The sequence below is a fragment of the Anolis carolinensis genome, chromosome 3 (genome assembly GCF_035594765.1).
Source record: "Anolis carolinensis isolate JA03-04 chromosome 3, rAnoCar3.1.pri, whole genome shotgun sequence".
Lineage (NCBI taxonomy): Eukaryota > Metazoa > Chordata > Lepidosauria > Squamata > Dactyloidae > Anolis > Anolis carolinensis.
This window is the reverse complement of record NC_085843.1, coordinates 288,127,815-288,155,481: the sequence shown is the minus strand read 5'-3', so window position 1 is coordinate 288,155,481 and position 27,667 is coordinate 288,127,815. Positions and strand designations below refer to the sequence as shown.

The window sequence follows — 27,667 nt, the reverse complement described above, 5'->3', positions numbered from 1 at the left end:
AAATACATACATACAAATATTGATTAAAAAATATTAAAATAGATTAAAAGCTCTAGTAAAGAGCCATGTCTTGAGTGCTAGGGTAAAAGGCCCCAACTCACGCATGGCTCTCATCTAGGGCGGCAAGGCATTCCATAAGGCAGGGGCAGAAACAGAAAAAGCTCTGCGCCTGCATGTCCTTTCCAAGTGCACTTCTCTAGGACCCGGTACATAAAGTAAGTCTCGTTGGGATGGTCGTTGCGACCTCCGATGATGGGAGAAGGAGAGACGGTCCCTAAGGCACGATGGGCCCTGGCCGTAAAGAGTTTTAAAAGTCAGGACTAGCATTTTATATAGACCACGGGAATCCGTTGGGAGCCAATGCAGATGCTGCAGCACTGGTGTGATGTGGCATTTCATGGGTGTTCTTGTGCAAGTTTCTCTGCCCTGGAAGCACAGGCTGGATGGCCATCCGTCAGGGGTGCTTTGTGCTTTTCCTGCCTGGCAAGGGATTGGACTAGATGGGCCATGTGGTCTGTTCCAACTTATGATTTTACGGTGGGTTCCCTTGTGGCAGAACTGGGCCGGCCGGCTGGGCTCTGGGGGTCTCTCCCACCTCAGTGAGGATCCTTCCACTGATGGACCCCGGGAAGCTTCAGCATCCGCGTCTGAGAGAGAGAGCAGCCGTGGATCTAAATCGGGGGCCTGGGCAGCAGTTAAAAATGACAACAAACATTTCCGGAGGGAGGAGATGCCTCAGCGAAGGAACGCTGGTGGCTTGTTGTTGGGTGTCAGGTTCCTCCGGTGCCTCCCCCCCCCCCCCCCGTCCGTCCGTCTGTCCGTCTCTTCTTCAGGTGCCGCTGCCAAAGGGCTCCCGTTCACTGCAGGGGGGGGGGGCAGGGGAGCCTCAGGCCGCAGCTAATTTTCACTGATTGGTTTGAAGCAGCGCCTGGAGAGAGGGGGGGGGAGAGAAGCTGACTTGTTTCAGGACGTTTGTTGAGGTGATAATGAGCAGCGGCAGCGGCAGCAGCCCAGTCTTCCCAGCCCCTCGCTGTGCAGGAAGTGGCTTTAATGGAGTGGAATAAACTCCTTGGAGTGCTAAGCAGTTCCTGGAACAGGCTCCGCTCTTGGACGGGTGCCTTCATTTATGTATTTGTGATTTATTTGCTCAGATGCAGAAGTAAATCGATTTCAGTTTTATCAAAGGGCTGCAGGAGAATTTTGGAGTGATTTTTTGAGAAGAAGCTTCGAATGTCCTGCTTCTTGGCAGAAGGGTTTTGGGCTGGATGGGCCACTGGACGCTATGAACCTGTGATTAATCATGCCTTGTCAGAGTTCTGCGTCGGGAGCTTGTCAGGCGAAAGTCTGCGTATTTACTGTGTGGATCCTCGGTTGTGAGCAGGCGTTTGTGGTGAACTTTGTTGAGGGACAGGTTCAGTACCAGACGTTGCCTTCTCCTTTCTTCAGCCGTTGGTGTTTGTTCCTACCCCCACCCCCACCCCGACCCTTGAGTCCAATCCCTGAAATAGGTCCGGAAGCATCAGAAAGCTGAACCAAGTCCTTGGCCCAGAAGTGGCCCCCCTGGCTCCGGTCAGACACTGTTTGGCCTGGTTGTGTGGCCGGAGCCTGGTCAGGGCTGACGGTGGTCTCCCCCCCCCCCCCCAACCTGTCCCCCTCCCATTATTTCCAGCAAAGAAACAGTTCAGAGTTGGTGGGCTTTTTTTTTTTCGTGTCAGGAGCAACCGGAGTTGCTTCTAGAGTGAGAGAATTGGCCGTCTGCAAGGACGTTGCCCAGGGGACATTGCCCGGATGTTTTGATGTTTGTACCATCCTTGTGGGAGGCTTCTCTCATGTCCCTGCATGGAGCTGGAGCTGATATTGGGAGCTCATCCACGCTCTCCCTGGGTGGGATTCGAACCTGGCAGCCTTCAGATCAGCAACCCAACCTTCAAGTCACGAGGCTTTTTATACCCTAGGCCATCGGAAGCTCCATCGGTGGGCTTAACACTGTGGAGGGAGGAAGGACCATGATGGGTTAAACCCTTGTGCCAGTAGGACTGCTGACCAACAGGTTGGCGGTCCAGATCTGCGGAGAGTGTGTTTGAGCTCTCTGTGTCAGCTCCAGCTCCATGTGAGGGCAAGAGAGAAGCCTACCACGGGATGGGAAGACATCCAAGGAACGTTCCCTGGGCAACGTCCTTGCAGATGGCCAATTCTCTCACGCCAGAAGTGACTTGCAGTTCTCTCAAATCACTCCGGACACAAAAAAAACCCCACCTTGGAAATAGCACGGGGCAGCCACTGCCATGTAGGCATGCAAAGCTGCAAGCCCCCCCCCCCCCCCCCGCCCTGTTGTTCAGAGGTCACTTGAGGGAAAGGAGCAGCATCCCTAGGCAGCCCCCCCCCCCAATCCCCATTGCTAAGGCAGAGAGGCTTCAGAGGCTGCAAAGGGAAAGTGGGTCTCCCCCCCCCCCCTTGCCCCCCACGCATGCCATCTGGAGCCTGACTGGAGAGAAGGGGGCGGGAGGTGTCGGGACGAGCGAGTGCCAAGAGCGTCAGAGAAGTGTGGGGCGCCCACGGGAAGCGCCCCCCCCCAAAGAAGACAGGCAAGGACAGCAGCAGTGTGGCATTGCAGAGCGTGGGGCCAGTGCTGGCTCTGAACCCCCCCCCCCCAAGCCTTTGCCTCTGGACCACAAGCCCCTCCCAGAAAGGGGCCAAAGGGGAGGGAGTGGCTCCCTTGGCCCAGACTGCCCTCCCCCAGCACTGACCTCCCCCCTTGCTGATGCAGTCCCAGCAGCGAATGAACTCAGGCCTGGAAGGGAGGGAGGGAGGGAGGGGGGCTCTAAGCCCATTGGCCCCTTGCCCCATCCAGCATGATCCCAGATCCTTGCCTTTGTGGCTCAGGAGCGCCAGCCCAGCCACGTCGGCCACTCAGTGCCTTTTTTTTTTCCCATGTCAGGAGTAACCGGAGTTGCTTCTGGAGTGAGAGAATTGGCTGTCTGCAAGGACGTTGCCCAGGGGACATTGCCCGGATGTTTTGATGTTTTTACCATCCTTGTGGGAGGCTTCTCTCATGTCCCCGCAAGGAGCTGGAGCTGATAGAGGGAGCTCATCCGTGCTCTCCCCGGGTAGGGTTCGAACCTGGCAGCCTTCAGGTCAGCAGCCCAACCTTCAAGTCACGAGGCTTTTATCCCCTAGGCCACCGGAGGCTCCCACTCAGTGCTAAAGAGGTGCAGAACGCAAGGGGCAGCCCGTGCCTGGACCCACTTCGTGCCCCTCTTTCTGCAAGAGAAGGAGCGAGGGGGAGAGATCCTCACAGATTAGAGAGATGGTTGGACAGAACTAACACAATCAAGTTCAACAGGGACCAATGCAAGAGTTATTTATTATTTATTTGTGGTGTTTATATCCCGCCCTTCTCAACTCCAAAGGGGCTCAAGGTGTTGGCAATAGTTCAATGCCCACGATAAAAAAAACATAAAACATCAAAGTTGACCCTCCCCTAATAAAACATTGAGCATTTATTAAACACATCCCATAAAATAACATCATAGATCACTGTCCATAAACAGTCCTGGGTCATTGCACTTTCAACTTTAACTTTAAATATTCCTGTGATGGACCGGACGCCTGGTTCCGCAGCCAGGTCTTTGGGTGTCTCCTCAAGGTCAGGAGGGAGGGGGCCGACCTGATGTCACTCGGGAGGGAATTCCACAACCATGGAAGGGTTGACAGGCCACCACCGACAAGGCCCCGTCCCTCGTCCCCACCAGTTGCATATGTGAGGCCAGTGGGGCTGAGAGCAGGACCCCCTGGAAGGTCTTAAACTACAAACTGGTTCAAGGGCCCGGGCTGTGGCGCAGGCAGGAGAGCAAGCCAGTGCAATTAACTGCAATGAATCACTCTGACCAGGAGGTCATGCGTTCGAGCCCCGCTCGGAGCCTATGTTTGTTTGTCTTTGTTCTATGTTAAAAGGCATTGAATGTTTGCCTATATGTGTAATGTGATCCACCCTGAGTCCCCTCTGGGGTGAGAAGGGCAGAATATAAATGCTGTAAATAATAAATAATAAATAAATAAGATTATCCACTTAGGCCAGTGGATCCTCCGCAAGCGTTTTGGCCTACAACTCCAGAAATCCCAGCCAGTTTACCAGCCGTTAGGATTTCTGGGAGTTGAAGGCCAAAACATCTGGGGACCACAGGTGGAGAACCACTGTTTTAGGCAGAAAACATGAAATGCAAAGAGACAGAATGAGGGACGATGCCTGACTTAGCAGCAGGATGCGTGGAAAAGATCTTGGAGTCCTCGTGGGGAGGAAGGGGAACAGGAGCCAGGAATGCCATGCGGCAGCTAAGAAAGCCAATGCGCTTTCAGTCTGCATCAAGAGGAGCCTTGTGCCTAGATCCAAGGAAACCATGCTCCCCCTCTAATCTATTCTGCCTTGGTCACACTGGGTCCAGTTCTGGGCACCAGAGTTGAAGGAAGACGTTGACTCTAAGCTGGAATGAATCCAGAGAAGGGTGACTAAAATCATCAAGGTTCTGGAGAACAAGAATCCCTATGAGGAGCGGCTAAACGTTCTGGGCATGTTTCGCTTGCAAAAGAGAAGGTGGAGAGGAGACATGATAGCCATGTATAAATATGGGAGGGGAAGTCAGAGGGAGGAAGCTTGCTTCTGCTGCCCTGGAGACTTGGAACTTCCTTACTGTGAGAGCTGTTCAGTAGTGGAACTCTCTTTGGAGGCTTTTAAGCAGAGGCCGGGTGGCCATCTGTCAGGGGAGCTTTGAATGTGATTTTCCTGCATCTTGGCAGAAGGGGTTGGACTGGATGGCCCACCAGGTCTCTTCCAGCTCTAGGATTACAGGATTCTAAGTCATTGATATCAGTCCCATTGCTTGGTATCGGCATTTGTTCACATCAAATGGCATTTCTCTTGTACAGTAGAGTCTCACTTATCCAACACTCGCTTATCCAATGTTCTGGATTATCCAACACATTTTTGTAGTTAGTGTTTTCAATATATCATGATATTTTGGTGCTAAATTCGTAAATGCAGTAATTACTATATAGCATTGCTGTGTATTGAACTACTTTTTCTGTCAAATTTGTTGTCTAACATGATGTTTTGGTGCTTAATTTATAAAATCACAATCTAATTTGATGTTTAATAGGACTTTCCTTAATCTCTCCTTATTATCCAACATATTCGCTTATCCAACGTTCTGCTGGCCCGCTTACGTTGGATAAGTGAGACTCTACTGTATTTGTTTCCTGCTGCATCGCATCAAGTCAACCCTCACCTTTGGAAGTGTCTTTGGCCCGGTCTCATTGAATAAGTAGCCTTCTAGTTCAATGCATAGGTGCTGTGGGTTTTATATTGCATGGTCTTTTTAATGTTGTGGGCAACTTGGCTCCTGAATCAAGAGGCGAATGTAGGATATACATAACACTATCCAACCCCCCAAAAATCCTCCTATTTTGGGCCTGTTCCTCTCAATGATTTGAGCGGGAGGGTGGGAAGCCGCCCCCTTCTTGTGTGGCACTTCCTCCTCCTCCTCCTCCTGTTTTGGAGACTGCGGACATGGAGTCTCCCCCAAAAATACACCTCTGTTGTGCTCCTTTCTTCCTGCTCCACCTTCCATTGTATTGTTTTAATTGTGTTATGATATGCTGTTTTATATTTTATTATATTGTATTGCTCTGGGCATGGCCCCATGTTAGCCGCCCCGAGTCCCTGTTGGGGAGATGGTGGCGGGGTATAAATAAAGTTTTATTATTATTATTATTTTATTATTTCCCCAAAGCTACAAGATATAAAAAGCTACTGGCAAAATCCCCCAGGAAAGAAAATGGAACCATGTTTGGTCTTCTAGAAAAGCACTTAAACCCTCAGTTAGAGAAGCTGCGGCAGGCAGGTGATCAAGGGAACGGCGAAGAGCCGTGCGGAGCAGAAAGACAGCCTCCCCTTGCCGCACTTCCCTGTTACGGGTTTGTGAAAAACAAACTGCATGCAGTCCGGTCCAGACTTATCCAGCCCTTTTGTGCCTCCACAATGAGCAAAAGAAACAAGCCAGGAAAATGGAAAGATCAAAAAACACAAAACCTCCAGCTTCAAAAAAACTCAGTCTCTTTGAAGCAACAAAAATCACATAAAGTTCCTTGCATTAAACTCATGCATCTTCTTTGGAGATTTCTTCATAGTAGGCTCTCAGCAAAGTCTGAAGCAGGTTACTCAGTAAGTCCCCCCCAAAAAGCATTACAAACATTCCCCCAAGTTATACCCCATTCAGGGAGCGGTTCAAGCTTGTTAGCCTTGATTGTTCTAATTACTCAGCTATAAGTTGTAATTGACCAGGTGTTTTCCCCTTAACACACAAGTAGTGATCCCACAGAAATTTAGTCAAATACATGCATATACAGTAATAATCCCCCCCCCCCTCAGAGTCCCTTGGAGCCAGAAGGGGCCTTGGCCTGGAGAGGGAGGAATGGCCCCCCAGGAGGCCCCGTGGCCCCATCAAAAAGGGGACCGAGCCCCCCCCCCCCAGGCAAGAGCAGAAGGGAGGCCGGCCAGGAGAACCCACAGGGGCCTTGCAGGTGAAATCTCTCAGACTTGCTCCGGCTCCAGCTTGGGTGCCATGGGCAGCACAGGTCTCCCAAGGGCGTTTCAGTTTGCGCAGCCTCCCTCCGGATGGGCCGGGACCCTTGGCTTGTGAGAGCGGCCCTCTTTGCCCCGGGGGCCCTTGCTGGGAAAGCCGGATGACCCCTGCCCAGCCTCTCTGGCTCACAAGTCATTTGATGCGGCATTGCAACAGAGTCCGCTCGCTCGGTTCTTCCTTCCTTCTGATGATTCTGTTCTGTTGTCGTCTACAGAGTTCGCACTCAAGGATCATACAATCAGGGCGCCAAAAGGAAATCACAAAAAAAAATCTCATAGTCTTTTGAATTAATGTATGATTTTGCGTTGGGCTGCGTTAGTTTCTGTGCTGGCCACACGCTTCCCACAGGCTGCAAGTCGGACAAGCCTGTTTCAAAGGGAGAAAGGCAGGAGGTCAATGAAATCCAAAAGATACATAACAAGAGGAATTCCCTGCGCTCGGAGGGGCCATATGGCAGAAGCTGACCCTTTGGTGACCCCACTTGAGCCACCGGGGCATTTATTGGTCAAAACCAAGATGGAGAACTAGGCTTCAGTCATGCCGGGGGTGCTTTGTTTGTGTTTTTCCTGCATGGCAGGGGGTTGGACTAGATGGCCCGTGTGGTCTCTTCCGTCTGTGATTCTGTGCCAAGACTTATGTTGAGGATTCTGGATGTATGGATTTTAATCTTGGATATGTTTAAAATTTTATATAATGTGATTTTATTTTGTAATGGTATCTGTTTTTATATGAATTGTTGTTTTGTACACTGTTTTTATGCATTGAATTTTTTGCCTATTTATTGTAAGCCGCCTTGAGTCCCCCTGGGGAGAAAGGCAGGGTAAAAATGATGCAAATAAATAAATAAATTCTGTGCTCCAGCCGCAGACCTTTTACCTGGCTGGAGTCTTTGGACATCTTCAGGGACTGCCCTGTGTAGTGTTCATTGCAGCAATCCAGATGGATGTTGCCCAAGCAAGTGATGCAACTGAGGCAGGGTTTACACAGTGGGGCTGTTTGTGGGGGAAGGAAGACCTACGTGGGGGGACCTCTGTGCCCCTTGGCGCCGTATTTGCCTTCTTTGCTCACTCGCTCTTTGTGTGTCTTCTTGCTCCTTTAGGTCAATGGCACGGATGCAGACTATGAGTATGATGAAATCACTCTGGAGCGGGTGAGTGAGTGGCGGCGTATCCCTTGGGAACTGAGCTGTGGAGTGGGGCGGGCCTTCCCTCTGTCAGCCTGCCCAGTTGCTGCCTGATGGGCCAGCCCCTCCCCAGACCCCCCCCCCCCCCATTACCCCCTCCCACCCTGGCTGACTTTTGGGAGGAATAACAAAAGGGAGAGGCGCTCAGGATTGCCTTGACCCAGGACTGCCTTGACCGAGGCCGAGAGGCTCCCTCCCAAAAACACCAGCAGCTTTTCTGCAGCCACTGGGGGAGAGTTGGTTTGATTTAAAACAATATTTCTCAACTTGTGGGTCCCTCCCGAAATGTTTTGGACTTTGACTCCCAGAAATCCTAGCAGCTGGTAAACTGGCTGGGAATTCCAGGAGTGGTAGGCCAAACTACCTGGGGAGGGACCCATAGATTGAGAACCACTGGTTTAAACCTTTGCATGTTTCCCAGTGTCTTGTTTATAAATGCCTTGGGTCAGGAGATGAATCGGACAAATTAAACAAAGCGATGAGAAGTTCCCTTGGAAGGCAGTGCAGCCAAACTCCCCAAGACAAAAAAGGGCCGACCATGGCACGTCTCCTGGGGTGGGTCTGGCCCACGTCCCCAGGAAGCAGCTGGCCTCTGAGCTGCAGCATTTCCCCACAGAGCCCCCATTCGCCTGCCTCAGTTTCCCAAGTGGCGTTGCGGTGGAGGACTTGCGGGAGGGAGCACTGCCTGCCTGCCCCACAGTGGAGTCACCCAGGCCTTTTGCGTTCTTTTCAGGGCAATTCCGGGCTTGGCTTCAGCATCGCCGGCGGGACGGACAACCCTCACATTGAGGACGATTCCAGCATCTTCATCACCAAGATCATCCCCGGAGGGGCGGCCGCTCAGGACGGACGGCTGCGGTACGTGGGGTCCCTCACTGGCTCTGCTGGGCCTGGCTTTGGTCCTGATGCCTCCCTGGTCTGGGGTGGGGTGCGGGTTAGGGTTGAGATTGCTGTGAGAGCCCCTCCCCCCATGTCCCTGAATCCCAGGACAGCCTTGCTCACATATTGGGGGGGAGGCAGGGACAAGGGCCAGGTCTGGAGCGCACTCCTGATGGGCTTTGCTGTGTGGCCGCAGGGTGAGCGACTGCATCTTGCGCGTCAACGAGGTGGACGTCCGGGACGTGACGCACAGCAAAGCCGTGGAGGCCCTGAAGGAGGCTGGCTCCATGGTGCGCCTGCACATCAAGCGGCGGAAGCAAGTGACAGAGAAGATCGTGGAGATCAAGCTGGTCAAGGGCCCCAAAGGTGGGTGGTTGGCTGAAGCGGGTGGAGGAGGGCGCCTGGGGGGCCCAGGGCGGGGCCGGGGCTTCCTTCCTGCGGGGAGAACCCACTGCCTTCCCTATGGGGATCTCCTCTCCCCCCCCCCCAGCCATACCGTGCAGAGTTCCTTATCAGCCTGGCACTGCCGTCAGTGTCCTTCCCCCGCTGCCTGTGCCGGGTCCTTGCCCCCAAAGCCCTCCTCCAGGTGCCCCTCTGCCCATCTGCCTGCTCTCCGGACACCTCCCTCCCGAGTCCCCCTCTGACAGACCCCACGAGGCCAGTTGGGGAAGGGGTCTTGATGACCCCCTCCCTCCCTCCCTCCCTCTCCTGCAGGCCTCGGTTTCAGCATTGCCGGGGGGGTCGGGAACCAGCACATTCCTGGAGACAACAGCATCTACGTCACCAAAATCATCGAAGGCGGCGCAGCGCACAAGGACGGCAGGCTCCAGATCGGAGACAAGCTCATGGCAGTGAGTAGGCGGCCCCTCTCCCCCTGGCCTTCCTTTTTGGGGAGGGGGAGGGGAAGGGGAGTGCGGGGCCAGACCTGCCTTGGAGGGGGCTCCGGGCATGTGGCTCCTCTTGGCCATTCTTCTCCTCGACTTCAGCAAGATCCACTTTTGTCCTTCTGTCCTTCCTTCCTTCCAGGTGAACACCGTCTGCTTGGAGGAAGTGACCCACGAAGAGGCCGTGACCGCCCTCAAGAACACCTCCGACCTGGTCTACCTGAAAGTAGCCAAGCCCACCAGCATGTTCATGAACGACAGCTACGCCCAGCCCTCGGAGCTCGCCAACTGTGAGTCCGGCCCCCTTCTCCCCTCCTGAGACCCCCGTGGCCAGCCCCTAAAAGAGGGCCCTGGTCTCCCATCTGCTTGGAGAGGCCCAGCCAAGAGATGGTGAGAGATGGGGGGGGGGGGGGCTCACTGGCCGTACTCAAAACCCAAGGCACACCGAGAGGCACGTCTGTCTGTCTGTCGGCTGCCGATAGATCCGCGCCTCTTTAGGGCTGTATGGGAAGGAGGAGGAGGAGGACGTCCGTCCTGTGAACAAATGCAAATGCCGCCTTTTCTTGATGCCAAGATGTTGCTCTCTAAGATTTATTATGAGCTTATTAAGGATTATGTGACAGAGAAGGAAAAGATTAATATGCTCAGACTGCCTTTTGCAAATGGCATCATGCGTCGTACTTACTGAGCAACAGCTTTAACTGTAGGACAACTTGAAAGTCACTTATAGTCTATATGGGGGGCGCTTCCCAAATGTCAAATGTTGGGGCGACGTTCTCCCGGAGCCCCTTCTTTCCCCCTCTGCCCCAGAGCCTTTCCCTCTTCCCTTACGGACAACCAGGTGCAGGAAGCAGCAGCCAGGGCTTAGTAACCTCCCCTGCACCCTCTCCCCCCCCCCTCATCTTCCTCCTCCTCCTACACAGCGTACTGCCAGCCGATGGACAACAACCACGTCAGCCCCCCCTCGGGCTTCCTGGGGCAGACCCCTCCGCCAGCGCCCTCACCCGGGAGATACTCCCCGACCCCCAAGGGGATGCTGGGAGACGACGAGATCACCAGGTAGGGAGGAGCCCCTCAGAGGGAGGGAGGGAGGGAGGGAATGGGGAAATGCGGCCAGCATGGGGTGGAGGAAGGATGCACCTGACCGTGCGCTCAGGGAGGAAGCAGGTGGCGTGACTGGGCCTGGGCTTCACGGTCTGCCTGGGGCCAGTCATGGCTTCCAGTTCTAATCTTCAGTCCCTTGCAAACCTGTTGGGATGCAGCCCTGCCATTTTCCTGCTGTTGCCCTAGTGCTCTGAGTGTGTTCTCCTTCTCTCCCACTCCTTCTTTCCTTCCCGGCCTCCCAGGGAGCCTCGTCGGCTGGTGCTGCAGAGGGGCTCCACGGGGCTCGGCTTCAACATCGTGGGCGGTGAAGACGGGGAGGGGATCTTTGTCTCCTTCATCCTGGCCGGGGGCCCGGCAGACCTCAGCGGGGAGCTCCGTAAGGGGGACCGCATCATCTCGGTAAGAGACCCGGGGGAAGGGGGTGTCAGAAATATTAAAAATTAGCAAGGTATATTTATTTACAAAAATGTGAGTCAAACACTGAAAGGGTTAAAGGAGTGCAATGACTCGGAAAAAGCGGCAGTTCAATATAAGCAGGTGTGCCTGCCACTTCGTAGGCCTGTGTGAGAAGGCCTCAGTGTGAGAGAGGCCTCTGTGATAGAAGCCTCAGTGTGAGAGAGGCCTCAGTGTGAGAGAGGCGAGAGGCTTCAGGGTGAGATAAGCCTCAGGGTGAGAGAGGCCTTAGGGTGAGAGAGGCCTCAGTATGAGAGAGGCGAGAGGCCTCAGTGTAAGAGAAGTCTGAGTGTGAGAAGACCTCAGTGTGAGAAGACTTCAGTGTGAGAGAGGCCTCTGTGAGAAGGTTTGATGGGTGAAGTCCCAGGTTGAAGGTGTGTGTGAAGCTACAGTGTGAAGGCTGCTGTGTGTAAAGCTACTGTGTGAAGCTCCTGTGTTAATTCGGTGTGAGAGGAGACTCTGTGAGAGTGAAGCTGTTTATCTGCATGAGAAAGAAGCCCAGCATGGAAGCAAAGAAGGAACTTTATTTATGTTAGGGAAACCTTGTTCTTGTAAATAGTGCAACCATATTATTTTGCTACCAAAAAAAGCCTCCAAAAGAAGAGATAACATTGGTCGGTGTGCTTTTGTTCTTTTCTTCACTTTGGGCTACTGCTCCTGGGTCATGCTGCTGCTAATAAGTTACTGCTGTATGTTTATGGGGAGGGTCTTTTGTTATTAAGCCCATTCACCCAACAGTGGGGGGGGGGGAGTGGAGTGGAGGCAGCGAGGGCCCCTCTCCTCCCCTTTCTGCCTGGGGGTCTTGTCTTGCCAAGAACCACAACCAAGAAGCCACTGGGAAGGGGGTGTCTCAGTGGTCCGGCCTGCCGCCCCCTCCCTCGCCTGTGAAAGGCCGTGCCGTGGGCGGTGCTGCCTCATTCCCTTTTCCCTTGCAGGTGAACGGCGCAGACATGAAATCAGCCACTCACGAAGAGGCAGCGGCCGCCTTGAAGAACGCTGGCCAGACGGTCACCATTGTGGCCCAGTACCGCCCAGAAGGCAAGTGGATCTTGTCCTGGTTGAGGTGGAACAGCTTCCTCTTGACAGAATCCTGCCCCCCCCCCCCAAAAATGGCCTGAACTGGTGTTTACCCCTTGCCCCCCATCTTTCTTTTCTCCCTGGCCCTCTCTTCTGGCAGAATACAGCCGCTTTGAGGCCAAAATCCATGACTTGCGGGAGCAGATGATGAACAGCAGCATCAGTTCGGGGTCTGGCTCCCTGCGGACGAGCCAGAAGCGCTCCCTCTACGTCAGGTCAGCCCTCTCGCGCCCCTTTCCCCCCTCCAGTCCCCACATGTGTGCCAGAAGAGAATAATGGGGCTGGCGGGGGCTTGGCTGGCCAGGTGCCTGGAGAAGCAGCCCAAGCAGGCCAGGAAGCCCCTCTGCAGCCATTGCTTTGATCCAAGCTGTGCGGGGAATGGCATTTGTGCTGCCGGTGCGCAAGGAGCGCATGAGAAGCCGGTTGCGGTTTGTGAGGCTGGAGGCGCCCTTTGCAGCCTGTCCCCAGCGTGCCCGGTTGCCATCGGGCTTTGCCCCTCCTCCTCTGCTGCGCTTGCCCCCCTCCCGCCTGAACTCAGGGCCCCTTCCTCGTGCCGCTATTGAAGCCGGACATAAGCCCCGCTTCCCCCGGATAGAAAGGTCTTTGCAGGCGGAAGAGGGCACCTTGGCCAAAGCTTTCTTGCGCAAAGAGAGCCTTCCATTGCAATGCATTTAAATATCAAAACAACTTATTAAATAATGGCTGGGGATTGCAGAGCATAAATCCAGCTCAGGCTCACTCTCTCTCTCTCTCTGAGGAAGCGGATGAGCGGGCAGTGGGGATAATCCACGGGCGAGAAAGCATTTGCATTTGCATCAAGGTCCATTAGGCCAAAGACGACGGGCAATTGCCTGCCACAGCCCTGTTCCCAATCAGGAGTGGTGCGCATGGATGAGCCCTGCTGCACATCTCTGATGTTGAGAAGCCAGGAGTTGGCACGGCTGGCAGGGCAGCGAGGCATCATCCTCAGGGACGAGTGACCCCCCCTCAATCCCCTTCCAGTGGGCGAGGGGGTTCTGTGCATGGGTGCCCCCCCCAGCCCAGAGTAGAAGGGAGGGGATCCTTTGAGGGCGGGGGGGGCCCAAGCATGTACTCTTCCCAAGCAAACCCCACCCACCTGGTGGAACCCCGATCCCTTTGTGGGCCCGGAGTGGTAGGAGTGATCAGTCTGTTGGGGGTCAGCGTGGTGGACACCAAAGGAGACAGACCCACGGGGCGGAGGTGCCAGGGAGGAGGGCCCGCCGTGTGCCCCTCTCTGTGTGTTTTGCCACAGCCAGGTGTGGGGCCAGGAGTGCGGCAGGCCTTTCCCTCGTTCCTCCCTTCCCTTCCTGCGGGTGGGTGCCTTCCCCCTCCCCCGCGTAACCCTCCTGCTCCCCCCCCCCCCCCCGCAGGGCCCTCTTCGACTACGACAAGATGAAGGACAGCGGCCTGCCCAGCCAGGGGCTCAACTTCCGCTTTGGGGACATCCTCCACGTCCTCAACGCCTCCGACGACGAATGGTGGCAGGCGCGGCTGGTGGTCCCGGGCGGAGAGGGCGAGGAGGTTGGCGTCATCCCCAGCAAGCGCAGGTGGGCAGGGGGGCAGCCGAGAGGGCGGAAGGTGTGGGGGGGGGAGCTGTGGGCCTCCTTCTTGCCCACGTGAGGCCAGAGCCGGACCTTTGTGGGAGAGCCAACGCGGGAGAGCGGTGGGTCTTCCTTGGAGACCGTGTTGCACTTTGCATTGCCGCTGGTCCGATGAAAGGTGAACGGTCCCCCCTTCAGTGCCTTAAGGCCCCAGGGGCGCCCCAGATCGTCCTCTCCCACAACTGGCCAGTGTTAATATTGTATGTTTTATGTTGATTTTAACGGTTTTTACTGTAATTGATGTTTTTATTGGATAACTGTTTTATTGCTGTGTTTTGATATTTGATTGTTTTATCGGGCAAGGCCCCATGTAAGCCGCCCCGAGTCCCTTCGGGGAGATGGGGCGGGGTATAAAAATAAAGTTATTATTATTATTATTATTATTATGTGCCTCCCAACCCAGCTGAGTGAGGGCTTTGCTTTCTCTGCCTCTTTCCCGCCAGGGTCGAGAAGAAGGAGCGCGCCCGGCTCAAGACGGTCAAGTTCAATTCCAAAGGCAGAGGGGAGAAAGGGGTGAGTGGGTTGCCACCTGACGCCCATTCCTTGCTGCCAAAACAACTGTCTCTTGCTCTTGTCTCCTCCATGTGTCTAGGGTTAGGGAGGGGGGCGTTTACTGGGGGCTTCTGGGAGGGCTGTTGAGGAGATGATGGCCGACGAGTCAGTCAAATGGGCTGCTCTCGCCATTGGCCCCTTGCCGCCTTGGATGGCCCCTGACTGGGGCCCTGTGGCTTTGGCCCCAGGAAGCCCATGGCTGGGGGCGGGGGAGGTGCAGAGGCCAGCAGGGCATCCCCTCGGGGGCCTGGAACACCTCCCCCCCCCTGAAAAAGCAGGGGGACACGCAAAGTGGCAAACTGTAACTAGATGCAGCCACTCTCCCGTCAGTATAACTACACAAATACCTGTCGTCAGTGGCACCATTATTATTATTATTATTATTATTATTATTATTATTATTATTATGTGATTTTATTCCCTGCTTTTTCTCCCCACAAGGCCCTGATGGATAGTGTTTGTGGGCCTCCTTTGGAGGGAAAGGGGCAAGGTCTTCAGGCACCAGTGGGGAGGAGGTGGGGTCCTCTGGGGGGGAGGGCCATGTCCTTGGGTGCCCCTGACCTTAAGGTCATCAGAAGGGATGGTAGAGGGCAGGGGAGAAGAGGAGAGTGTGGGCTGTGGGGCAGGGCTTGGAAGGGAGTGGGGAGGGGGGAGGAGAGGTGCTGGCGTTCTGCCCGGGTGGCACCCACGTTTCCGCCGGAAGCAGAGGATTGACTTGTGCATTTCCGAGAAATGGCGCTGCCCTTCCTTGGACCTGAGACTCGCTCTTTGCATTTGGCCCAGCTCTATGCTGGTGGTTCCCTTGAAATCAGGGAGTGCTTCCCCCTGTTTGCATGAGGAGGTGTGGAAGAAGGTGGCTGTGGCATAGAAAGGGCTGTGGGGGGGGGGCACTGTGATCCTGAGGTGGGAGGGGGGCAGGATGGCTGCTGAGGCCCAAGCTGGACCACCTCTCATGGGGAGAAGGCACACCGTGATTGGGCCCATCATAACAATCCCCAGGAGGGCCTCCCAGGTTGGGCGCAAGACCGGCCAGACTCCTTTGGCAGAGAGAGCGCTCTCTCCCTCCTCTCTGGCCCCGGATCCGGCAGAGGGTCACCTCCTCCGCATCCCAATGGAGGCTCTTTGGCCGCCGTCCTCTTTGCACCCTGGCTGCTCTGGCCTTTGGTCTCCCCCCTCATTGATCGTGCACCACCAGGCCCTGCATGAGGAAGCCCAGCAGAAGACTGACCGCCTGCCCTCCTTGCCCTGCATCGTCCTCCTCTTTTCTCTTTTCTCCCAGCCTCTCCCCTCCCCTCTCCTCTCAGCGCCTTGCATGGAGCCCCTTTGCCAGCCTCTCTGCCCACCTGGACCCGGCTGGGCTGCTTCCACCTCGTCTCCTGGCCGGGAGGACACGGTGGTAGGGGGCTGCCCGCTTGCCCCTTCTTCTTGAGGCGTGCCTGCCTGCCTGCTGGCCTCCCCCAGCATGCCCGCCCAGCGCCCTCCTCCCTGACCAGCCCTGGCTGGCCTCTTTGTGCCTTTGGCCCGGTCAGAACCCTTGTTGGGCCGTGTTCCTTCCCTTTCCTTTCCTAACTCTTGATTACTAACAAAGTAGCGGCGAGGAGGGCTGCCATGAGCCAGCCTGGGCATGGGGCGCCTTCAGGGTCCCCCTCCCGGCTGCCTGGGGGCTTCCACAGTCCCAGGTGCAGCCACTCTTAGCCACCAGGGGGCAGTGGGAGCATTCATGGCTGCAGCTGCTTCTGCTCCTAACGGTGTTTTGCGTTTGCAGCCTGCTTGTGGCGATTCCCCATGCGCCCCTTGAGTAAGCATGGCTCGTTATGGGGCTGCCCCCTCCCACGCTGAACCCAGAAGAGGGGCCTCACAGAGAGGGAGGGAGGGAGTCTCAGGCGACTATCTTGCCCTTAAGAGGGCCCTTTCCCACTGGGCCCACCTGCCATTGCAGGAGAGTTTGGCCAGTCCAGCCAGTCTGACTCAAGAGAGTTTTGGGCAGGGAGGGGGAGAGAAGGGAGGGAAGGGACGAGGGGCCTCCTGAGACCACCACCTTCGGCTGGAGGCGGGTGGGCTGCAAAGGGGCCTGGCCCAGGAGGGAGGGGAGGAGGGAGGGGCTTCAGTGGCAGAGGAGGACCCCCTTGAGAGCCCCTTGCGGCCACAGGAGGAGCAGCCCTTGGCCTTTGCTCCTCGCCTACCCGGCAGGACTGGGGTGGTAGAAACAGCAGAGTGGTGCTGGGTCTCTTCCTCTTCCTTCCCTCCCTTCCTTCCTTCCTTCCTCTCCTTCCTTCTTATTGGAGCCCCCCTGCTGCCCCCACCCACCCCCCTTCCTGGCGCTTTGGGGGCCCTTGGAGCTTTGGGGGCGCCTGCAAGAGCTGGAGGTCCGACCGCCTCTGTTTTGCTCCCCTTCTCCCCTTCTCTTCCTCAGCAGTCATTCAATGATAAGCGTAAAAAGAACCTCTTTTCCCGCAAGTTCCCCTTCTACAAGAACAAGGAGCAGAGTGAGCAGGAGACCAGTGATATGGACCGTAAGTACGGAGGGGGGGTCCTTGCGCCAGTGACCGACTGACCGAGTGAGTGCCAAGTGAGGGGTGCCAAGCGACCAATGGACGGACAGACGGAGAGCGCATTGCCTGCCTTGAAGGGGGCGGTTCCAAGAGATCCCTCATGGGGGGGGAGGGAGGGAACCCCCCAAACTAAAATTGGACAGTCCAATCCAGAGGGAGCCAATTCAGCGGAAGGGGACGATGGGGTGGACATTGGCTTTGTCAAAGGGACTCCCCCTGCGGGCCGGGCTTTAGCCGCCCCTTGGTGTTGCCCCCCCCCAGAAGGACGCTCTTGGAACCGCCCGCCTGGCTGTCGGCTATCAGCAGCCGGTCCCCTTCGTGCATGACTGACGGTTGTTTTCTTTGTGATTGTCTCTTTATTGCTTGCCCTCTGGGAACTTCTCCGCAGGAGATCCCTGAAGACATGGGATCAAAAGGCCTGAGTAAGTGACCCCTCCCTGACCCCTCTGCCCCCAACCGACCCCTGCCTCTCACTGCACTTGACCTCAGAGGAGGAGGGGGTGACGGGGTCCTTGCACCCCCCCCCATGGCCGCCACCTGCCTGGCCTGCTTTCCCCCTGGGGATGGATGGGGCCTTTCCCTCTCTTTTGGCCTTTCGCAAGGGGCTTGGTGCCCCCCCCCACTCCCTTCCCAGCTCAGATTGCCCTATTCATGAGAGCCCCCCCCCATTTTCCCTTACTTGTCCTGAGGGAGGGGAGACGAAGGCCCCACCAGTCCCTCAGGTCCACCTGGCTCGGCCTAAAGGCAAGCCCCCTCAGCTGCCCCCTGTGCCTCCCCCTGTGCCTCCCCATGACCATGCTCCCCAAACCCCATTTGACCTGCTGCTCAGTTGACCTTCCTGGGAGCGACTTTGCCCTGATCTCCAGGGAGGACCCTGGGTAGAGGCAGGCGCTGCTCAGGCAGACCAGACCCCTTTTCCTTCCTTTCTGTCTCGGGCAGAGGCCTCACTCTAGGGCAGGCCTGGGTAAACTCCGGCCCTCCCTCCCTCCCTCCAGGTGTTTTGGACTTCAACTCCCACAATTCCTAACAGCCTCAGGTGCCTTCCTTTCCCCCCTCAGTTGCTTGTGCCGGGAATTAGTACAGCTGGTTGATAACCAGCAGTAATTGATCATTGCCAGGGCCATAGCCAGAAAAAAGATTTGGGGTGCGGGGTGTTGAAACCCCTAAAACTCCCCCTTGAGCCCGAGTTGGAGTGAGCACCTGACCGTCAGCCCGGCTCACTGTCCACCTAAGCAGTTTGAAAACAACTGAGCTGTGAGTAGGGAAATTGGGCACCACTTAAGTATTTTACTGCACCTTAAAAAAATATCGGTGATCAAAGAACAAGGAGGGAAAATTCTGTGATCAAAGGGCTCGTCGTCATAGTGGATGGGGCAACAGCACCCCCCTGTGGCCGGAATTGAACATAACTTCCAGGTACCGAAATTGGAAAAAGTGCTGATCTACCTCTGTTTGTCCTGTATGTCTAATCGGCATTGAATGTTTGCCATGTATGTGGTGCTGTGATCCGCCCTGAGTCCCTTTCTGGCAGAACATAAATGCTGTAAATAAATAATGAATAAATTAAGTGGAAAGGAAAGGAAAGAAAGGAAGGGGCCCGAGGCTATTAGGAATGGTGGAAGTTGAAACCCAAAACACCTGGAGGGAGGGAGGGAGGGAGAGAGGGCCCAAGTTTGCCCATGCCTGCTTTGGGGGCCTCTTGCCTGTGGGCCGGTGGGATTCGGGTCTCCGCGTGAGCGCCGTGGGGGCCCCGTCACTTGCCAGGCACGGGTTCTGGGGACAGGCCCACCTTGCCGCGGCTGGTCTCGTGGTTCAAGGCAAAGAATAATAACAGTGGGGTGGATGGCAGCCCTGATGATGAGAAACCTCCAGGATTTCCACAGCGTTGGTTCCACAGTTTTGGAGGAAGCAGTGGCCGAATCCCAAGCCCTGCGGCCCCATTCCCTTCCTGGCTTGTCTTTGGCCTGTGACATGTGTCCCCCCCCCCCCATTGGCTCTTGGGGTTGCTCTGCCCTGTGACGCCACCGAGGACCACATTGCTCCCCTCCCCCGGCCTGATGTGGCCCCGCCTGACTCCCCCCCCCCCATGAAGACGTCAGACCACAGGCAGTGGGGGGGGGGGTTGGCCAAGGAGGCACGGCCCCAATCTGCCCCACTCTCCTTTGCGCTCTTGGCTCGCCCCACCCAGGGTGGTTTGCCATGGAGAGGGATTGAGAAAGGGGTCTTGCCCCCCCTTCAGACTGGTTGTCTGAGCAATGGAGGCTCCCTTCTCCACTCCTGGGGGGTCTCTTCCCTAACTTGTGCTCAATCAGCAAAGGCTTCTGGGGGTGGCGGGGGGGCTCTACTGCTTTTCATACAAGAGGGATCATTGTGAGATACCTCCCGCCCCCCGCCCCCCCAACCGTGTTGCTCTCCGTTGCTCCATCTGATGGCCCTTTTCTGGCCATTGCCACCAGTCCAGCCAGCTCCTGTGTGGCACCTCTGGGGGCCGCCCCATACAGCCCCAGGTGATGCCTCTTGGCCGCCACCCGAAACCCACCACCCTTCCTGCCTTGATGGCTCCAGGCCCCAGTTGGAGCCTGACCCTGGAAGTGCAGATGAGGGCCCTGCAGTGGCCATGTGCCCAGCCCCCCCCCAAGTACCCCCCCCCCGCCCCGCGCTTGGTGTGTGGGCCTCCCTCCCCTGGAGCGCTTCCTTCCTTCCTTCCGTGCTGCTGCTGCCCGTTGCGATTCTTCGCCTCGGTCAGGCTCCAGGGCGTCCTTGCAGCCGCAGCACAATGGGCAAGAGATCGGCCCCCTTGCTGCTCTGCCTTGGGCCAGTTTTGCCGCCACCCGCCTTGCCTGGCCTGACTCCCGGCCCTCCTGTTGTGTTTCCCCCTCAGAGCACGTCACCTCCAACGCCAGCGACAGCGAAAGCAGCTACCGTAAGTGGACTGCCCCCCCTCCCCCCAGTACTTTGTGGGACAGCCCCCTTGCCCCTCTCTCTCCCTCTCTCTCTGTCGGGGCCCCCACGGGGTTTCTCTTGGGGCAATCCCTGGAGGGACCGGGCCCCAGCAGTGGGCCCCTCAGAGCAGTGGCCGCTGCCCAGGAGAGCCGCCCCTGAGCCGCCCCTTTGCCTCCCCCACAGGTGGCCCCGACGAGTACATCTTGTCCTACGAACCGGTCTCCCAGCAGGAAGGTGAGTCAGGAGGAGGCTCTCGAGCATCGAAAGCAGAAAATGGTGTTACCTCCCCACACTGAGAGGGGGACATCCCTACTGCCAGCCACTAAGGCCCCAATGTCCTGTCTGTCTGTCTGTCTGGATCTCCTCACCCACCACAGCAGACAGGCTGGTTGACCAAAACGAACCAGTATCATCATCAAGTGCTTTTATGCCTTAGCGAAAGACGGGGGGGGGGGGGGTATTCCCACACAGAGCAGATCTTTCTGTTGTGTGTCATACCCACCCATAGCATAGATCGGGGCTGGTGGGAGTCTGGCCCCTGGACATTCTCCACTCAGGACCCAGAGTCCTTAGATCAGGGCTGGTGGGAGTCTGGCCCCTGGACATCCTCCACTCAGGACCCAGAGTCCTTAGATCAGGGCTGGTGGGAGTCTGGCCCCTGGACATCCTCCACCCAGGACCCAGAGTCCTTAGATCAGGGCTGGTGGGAGTCTGGCCCCTGGACATCCTCCACCCAGGACCCAGAGTCCTTAGATCAGGGCTGGTGGGAGTCTGGCCCCTGGACATCCTCCACTCAGGACCCAGAGTCCTTAGATCAGGGCTGGTGGGAGTCTGGCCCCTGGACATCCTCCACCCAGGACCCAGAGTCCTTAGATCAGGGCTGGTGGGAGTCTGGCCCCTGGACATCCTCCACCCAGGACCCAGAGTCCTTAGATCAGGGCTGGTGGGAGTCTGGCCCCTGGACATCCTCCACCCAGGACCCAGAGTCCTTAGATCAGGGCTGGTGGGAGTCTGGCCCCTGGACATCCTCCACTCAGGACCCAGAGTCCTTAGATCAGGGCTGGTGGGAGTCTGGCCCCTGGACATCCTCCACCCAGGACCCAGAGTCCTTAGATCAGGGCTGGTGGGAGTCTGGCCCCTGGACATCCTCCACCCAAGACCCAGAGTCCTTAGATCAGGGCTGGTGGGAGTCCGGCCCCTGGACATCCTCCACCCAGGACCCAGAGTCCTTAGATCAGGGCTGGTGGGAGTCCGGCCCCTGGACATCCTCCACTCAGGACCCAGAGTCCTTAGATCAGGGCTGGTGGGAGTCTGGCCCCTGGACATCCTCCACTCAGGACCCAGAGTCCTTAGATCAGGGCTGGTGGGAGTCCGGCCCCTGGACATCCTCCACCCAGGACCCAGAGTCCTTAGATCAGGGCTGGTGGGAGTCTGGCCCCTGGACATCCTCCACCCAGGACCCAGAGTCCTTAGATCAGGGCTGGTGGGAGTCTGGCCCCTGGACATCCTCCACCCAGGACCCAGAGTCCTTAGATCAGGGCTGGTGGGAGTCTGGCCCCTGGACATCCTCCACCCAGGACCCAGAGTCCTTAGATCAGGGCTGGTGGGAGTCTGGCCCCTGGACATCCTCCACCCAGGACCCAGAGTCCTTAGATCAGGGCTGGTGGGAGTCTGGCCCCTGGACATCCTCCACTCAGGACCCAGAGTCCTTAGATCAGGGCTGGTGGGAGTCTGGCCCCTGGACATCCTCCACCCAGGACCCAGAGTCCTTAGATCAGGGCTGGTGGGAGTCTGGCCCCTGGACATCCTCCACCCAAGACCCAGAGTCCTTAGATCAGGGCTGGTGGGAGTCCGGCCCCTGGACATCCTCCACCCAGGACCCAGAGTCCTTAGATCAGGGCTGGTGGGAGTCCGGCCCCTGGACATCCTCCACTCAGGACCCAGAGTCCTTAGATCAGGGCTGGTGGGAGTCTGGCCCCTGGACATCCTCCACTCAGGACCCAGAGTCCTTAGATCAGGGCTGGTGGGAGTCTGGCCCCTGGACATCCTCCACTCAGGACCCAGAGTCCTTAGATCAGGGCTGGTGGGAGTCCGGCCCCTGGACATCCTCCACTCAGGACCCAGAGTCCTTAGATCAGGGCTGGTGGGAGTCTGGCCCCTGGACATCCTCCACTCAGGACCCAGAGTCCTTAGATCAGGGCTGGTGGGAGTCTGGCCCCTGGACATCCTCCACTCAGGACCCAGAGTCCTAGGCTGGGATAGGCTTAGGACTTATGTATATAGAAAGCCGTCTTCGCTGGGCCTTGATCCAAAACAGCCGGGATGGCCCTTGCAGACAGGGCGAGGGAGGAGACCCAGCAAGGGGCGCTATGGTCAAGGGGGGGGCTGAGTGGGATTTCTGGAGGGAGGTGGTCTCACCGGCCCCAAACATGGTGCACTGCCTTTCCAAACTCCCTTGCTTTACTGGCCAAAGGCTTGCTCCCACAACCATGTCTCTGTGGGACCTGTGACCCTGGGGCCGCTGTCTGAGCCCAGGCTCTGTACCCCTTGACCCCCCCCCTACAGTGAGCTACACGCGGCCGGTGATCATCCTGGGACCCATGAAGGACCGCATCAACGACGACCTCATCTCCGAGTTCCCCGACAAGTTTGGCTCCTGCGTCCCCCGTGAGTAGAGCAGAGGCTGCCGGGGAGGGGGAAGGGGAAGGGGAGTGGGAGGGAAGGCAGACCCTGACCCAAAAGCAGCCATGGGCAGACTTGGGCCCTCCAACTCCCACCATTCCTCACAGACTCAGGCCCCTTCCTTTTCCCCCCTCAGCTTATTAGCAGGACCGATACTCACACTGAGTCACACAGGAGAGAGAAAGAGGGATTCTTTCATCCTCATATTCCTCACAGCCTCAGGCCCCTTCCTTTCTCCCCCCAGCCGCTTAAGCGGCTGGGGGGAGAAAGGAAAGGGCCTGAGGCTGTGAGGAAAGGTGGGAGTGGTCGTCCCCCCCAGTCCTTCCATTGGCTCTCCAGTAGAGATGCAGGAGAGCCCGTCCCTGTTGTTGGTGGGTGACGGGCAGCCATCTGGATGCCTCCATCCCGGCCTCCAAGGCTCCGGGGTCCTGTGTGCGGCTGTCCCTGTAACCCCTGCCCCCCCCCCTCTCCTGCTGCAAAGACACCACGCGTCCGAAGCGGGACTACGAGGTGGACGGGCGGGACTACCACTTCGTCACGTCCCGGGAGCAGATGGAGAAGGACATCCAGGACCACCGCTTCATCGAGGCCGGGCAGTACAACAACCACCTCTACGGGACGAGCGTCCAGTCCGTGCGGGAGGTGGCTGAGAAGGTACTTCGACTCCGCGACCCCTCGCTTGTGGGGAGGGCTTAGGGGGCTGGTGCCCATGCAGAGGCAGTACACCGGTGAGGCCATTTAGGCGGTCGCCTGTGGCGCAATCATTCTGGGGATGCAGTGAGCCCCCCAGGAGGATGGCACCACTTCGCGCCTCCTTCTTCAGGACTTCTTCGGGCCGCCCGGCTCACCGCAAAGCCCGATGCGGGCTTTGGAAGGCCCGACGCGGGCTCTGGAAGGCCCGACGCGGGCTCCGGAAGGCCACGTTGGCCCTTCCGGTGGGCTGGGTGGGCCTTCTGGAGCCCGCTGCCGTTTGTTGGAAGCAAGGCAAGTAGGGTTTATTTGTCTGTGGAACAATGCCCAGGGTGGGAGAAAGAGCTCTTGTCTGTTGAGAGGCATGTGTGGATGTTGTAATTAATCACCTTGATTAGCATTCAATGGCCCCATGGCTTCAAGACCTGGCTTCCTCTTGCCTGGGAGAATCTTTTTTGGGGGGTGTTAGCTGTCCCTGATTGCTTCCTGTCTGGATTTCCCCTGAGTGTTGTTCTTTATTTAGGCTTTTCCTTAATCCCTCCTTATTATCCAACATTTTCACTTATCCAATGCTTTTATTTTTCAGTAATTGGTTTTGGGAGGGGGGGTGCCAAAATTTCTGTTCACCTATACTTGAAAAATACCTAGGGCCGGCTCTGTGCCCATGGGAGGAAAGAAGCCGAGGAAGAGCCTGTCCATCTGGGGAGGGGGGGGGGCTCTGTGTGAAAGCGAGGGGCCAAGGGATCCCAACCTGGCTCTGAGGTGCCCTCCCCTCCCCCCCCTCCCCCCCCCCCCCCCCGCGCAGGGCAAGCACTGCATCCTGGACGTCTCTGGAAACGCCATCAAGAGGCTGCAGATCGCCCAGCTGCACCCCGTCGCCATCTTCATCAAACCCAAATCCGTGGAGAACATCATGTGAGTGGCAGTGAGGGGCTTGCGGCACGTTCCCCCCTTGCTCCCCAAAAGCCCTAACTGTTGGCGCTTGGGGGGGGGGGAGTGGGGGCTTTGAGGGTCTCTTTGCCCACCCCCCTGCCCCCCGCCCACTCAGCCAGATTGCACCCTGTGTCTCTTCAGGGAGATGAACAAGCGGCTGACGGACGAACAGGCACGGAAGACGTCCGAGAGGGCCGTGAAGCTGGAGCAGGAATTCACTGAGCATTTCACTGGTGGGTCGCACTGCCTTTCGGTCAGGGGAATGAGGCCCATCTTCAGGGGTCACAGGCAGCCCTCTCCAGACCCATCTGGGCTCCTGGGGGCGGGGGGAAGGCCCATCCTGTGGGGCAGGGGGTTCCTCTTATGGGGCTCTGATCAGCAGTGGGGTCAGGGCTGTCATGAAAACTTTTTAAACAAAGGTTCTTTTATTTAAATTTCCAGAGTAAGAGGGTCCATTAGAACTTTTGCAGAACTTTCACACAGATTCAATGTAACTGCATTGGATTCCTTACTTAGGCGATGCCTCGTAGTTCGAGGATGTTGGTCTTCCAGTCGTGGGGTCTTGAGGGTGGGTTGGATTCTACAACAGTTTCATTGGCTAACAGACCTGGGAGGCGGGGGTTTACGTTTTTACTCCACACACGTGTCCATGCATTCACCCTCATGCAGACATCTCCATTTCTCCATCCATCATCTCCTGGAGAGAACACCTGTTAGGCCAGACTGCAAGAATCAGAATCCCTGTTTCCTCTACAGCAGGAACTGACTCCCAACAACAACATCCAAAACTCCCAAAATTGCACTCCTTCCTCTTCCCTTGAGAAAAGGAGGCATGCGCCATCGCCGTCCATAGAGCATGGCGGGTGGACCAGACTCCTCTGCTCTGCCACACTTTTGGGATTGTAATAAGGTCTTTTATATACAATATTTCATTGATACTGTCCCAAAAAGCCGTAAATTAATTATAGACGTCTTCCCTCCTGAAACATGTTGATTCCATCTCAGTTTTTTGGTAGATGTAGACTCTTCTTGTTGAGTATTTGTAAACACATTGTTTTCCCCCAAAAATTCATCAAGTCGGCAAATGTTGACACATGTAAACAGATGTGAACATGTCTCTGATCACAGTCACAGTTTTTATCACAGTTCAGCAACTTTTAATTATAGTTCAGCAAATGGGTAGTTAGTCATTGCAGGCCTTAATATTTTCTGAATGGTGTCTTCAAGATTATGAGGTCCCCTTCCTTCCTTCCTTCCTTCCTTCCTTCCTTCCTTCCTTCCTTCCATCCATCCATCCATCCATCCATCCAGTTTCTTTTTTTTAACAAATTTTTATTTTTAAAACACAAATAATACATACAATTTCTGATGGCATCCATGCCAGCACTGTCTACTTCCCTTTTCATAGTAGTATGCTCATTGGCAGGGTGTACGATACCATTTGTGCAATATTTTCCTCCTCATTTCTCGCACTTTGGTATTCCTTTTCATCCCTATTGTCTCTACTCCATCCCTCTCGTTTCATCCAAACCAGACATCACCTATTCCATGACAGGGCCACCTGGTGCTTTAATATGGGGAAGAGGTGCTTGTCCTATTGGTGGCCATTGAGGATTTTGGGGCGGAGGGAAGGGTTGCCCCCTGGGCAGAGTGGGTCGCTGGGGGGCTGTTGGGATGGCCCTGACGATGCTTGACACCCCCTCTCTCTCTGACCCCCCCCCCCCCATTGCCCCCCTGCAGCCATTGTCCAGGGCGACACCTTGGAGGAGATCTACGACCGGGTCAAGGCGGTCATTGAGGAGCACTCCGGCCCCTGCATCTGGGTCCCGGCCAAGGAGAAGCTCTGAGGGGCTGACTCTGCCACGGCCCCCCACCCAGCGCAAGACTGCCTCCCCCCCCTCTCTCTCTCTCCCCCGCCCAGAGAGTGAATGGGCCAATGAGCAGGTGCCCTTGCTGCCCCCCCCAGCACCTGCTCCTCCTCTGACCCCCCCCCAACTCAGCTCCGCCCCTTTGGTGCCCTTTCCTGCCGTCCGGAGCCTGACCCCCCAAAAGGGCACCCCAAGGGGGGGGCTCCCCTTTCTCCCCACGGGAGGCGGTTGGTCAGTCGGGGTCGGCGGCCTGGCTCCGCTCCGGTGGGAAGGAGACGGGGAACCGCCGGGTAAAGTCCTTAATGTTTAAGGGAACGTCGTATCCTCCGGAGATTTTGGGAAAACAGAGCTTTATATTCCGCGTCCTTTTTTTCTCTCTGTCTTGAGATTTCTTAACAAAAATGACAGAAAAGTGGTCTTAACGCAACCCGTTGTGAGCCATTTTGCACGCTTAACTTTACTAGCATGGTTTGGCCCCTCAAGGGGCTTTGGGGTCGTCGAGGGCTTCCTAGTCTCGTAGCGTCCTGTCCTCCTCGGCCACGGACCCGTCCGTCTCGCGGGCCCCCCACCGGGACTTGTTCTTCCATGCGTCCGACTCGATGTTTGCTTGGCTGGCGCCGTTTCATAAGGGAAGGCTCATTTCCACAGTTTCATAAGGATATCCTTTATAGTCTATTTTTTCATGTTTTGTGATGCCATTGCCGGGGGGGAAGGGCTCAGCCCCCTCCCGTCTCCGGTGGTCTTCCGCCTCCAAGGCTCTTCCGGGCACACGGCGGGGGGGGGGGGGGGCTGGGGGCTGCCTTTGTGAACCCAGAGCCGTTTGGTGCTTCGGCGGCCCTTTTCCTCTCTCTCCCGGAGACGTTTTGCAAGACTCTCTTATCATCCTTCTGGTGCGGACTCTGAGTCAGAGTCTGGAAATATAAATATGTTCTTAGAGGTCAGATTTTAATGGATATTTTACCCACAATAACTGCCTATTTTGTTATAATGAAACATATTATATACATACATATATACATATATATAAATATAAATATATTAAACTTTCTTTAACTAAAGCCGCTCTCTGGGAATTATTTCACACACCCAAAGGCATGATTGGGATTGTCGGTTGTGGGGACGATGGGGCTGCAGCTGGGCCAAACGTCACAAAGTGGATTTGTAATGAAGTATGAATTTTGGTTTACAGATGTTATGTTTAATTGTGTGTGTATGTTTTAAAAGGGTAAGTATTATAGTTATTGTATGAAGGGAGTAGCCACCTCAACACTCAGAGGCTGGTTGCCATAGAAACATAACTGTTTCTGTAGAAATGTAACTATTTCAAAGCTAGCAAGAAAGGGGCGGAGCTAGCTGGATGGAAAAGGAGGGAATGTTTTTTTAAAAAGAGTTCAGTCTGTGATCTGAGAGTCACAGGGAATAGACTGGTTCCAGGTTTAGGGAAACCAGGGAAGTTCAAATCTCAGTCTGTGCTCTGATGAGGCACAGGGAAGATTGATTCTAGGTTGATGGGATCAAGGAGACTCAATTGTTCATTTTGAGTCGGTTTTAAATAAGTTTGGTGACTTATTTAATGTAGTCTGCGTCCTGGAAAGGCACAGAGAATC

General features: G+C 56.1%; 1 protein-coding gene across 13 annotated transcripts in view; it reads left to right on the top strand.

Annotated features, from left to right (window-relative positions):
• The window catches only part of dlg1 (discs large MAGUK scaffold protein 1), an 84,075-nt gene extending 56,957 nt beyond the window's left edge, over nucleotides 1-27,118 (top strand). For 7 of the 13 annotated variants that reach the window (XM_062977536.1, XM_062977538.1, XM_062977544.1 and 4 more), the window contains 19 exons: nucleotides 7,738-7,788; nucleotides 8,555-8,679; nucleotides 8,897-9,066; nucleotides 9,415-9,551; nucleotides 9,727-9,874; nucleotides 10,508-10,643; nucleotides 10,931-11,087; nucleotides 12,077-12,179; nucleotides 12,319-12,433; nucleotides 13,610-13,786; nucleotides 14,284-14,353; nucleotides 16,806-16,905; nucleotides 19,826-19,867; nucleotides 20,071-20,121; nucleotides 22,453-22,554; nucleotides 23,051-23,223; nucleotides 24,065-24,174; nucleotides 24,334-24,425; nucleotides 25,933-27,118. In XM_062977536.1, the coding sequence (XP_062833606.1) occupies nucleotides 7,738-7,788; nucleotides 8,555-8,679; nucleotides 8,897-9,066; nucleotides 9,415-9,551; nucleotides 9,727-9,874; nucleotides 10,508-10,643; nucleotides 10,931-11,087; nucleotides 12,077-12,179; nucleotides 12,319-12,433; nucleotides 13,610-13,786; nucleotides 14,284-14,353; nucleotides 16,806-16,905; nucleotides 19,826-19,867; nucleotides 20,071-20,121; nucleotides 22,453-22,554; nucleotides 23,051-23,223; nucleotides 24,065-24,174; nucleotides 24,334-24,425; nucleotides 25,933-26,039 (2,166 nt within the window). In that variant the 3' untranslated portion in view covers nucleotides 26,040-27,118. Of the gene's footprint in view, nucleotides 1-7,737; nucleotides 7,789-8,554; nucleotides 8,680-8,896; nucleotides 9,067-9,414; nucleotides 9,552-9,726; nucleotides 9,875-10,507; nucleotides 10,644-10,930; nucleotides 11,088-12,076; nucleotides 12,180-12,318; nucleotides 12,434-13,609; nucleotides 13,787-14,283; nucleotides 14,354-16,805; nucleotides 16,906-17,332; nucleotides 17,367-19,825; nucleotides 19,868-20,070; nucleotides 20,122-22,452; nucleotides 22,555-23,050; nucleotides 23,224-24,064; nucleotides 24,175-24,333; nucleotides 24,426-25,932 lie in introns of all 13 variants that reach the window. The other 6 variants (XM_062977541.1, XM_062977540.1, XM_062977535.1 and 3 more) reach the window with 2 other exon arrangements.
• Nucleotides 27,119-27,667: the final 549 nt, after the last annotated feature.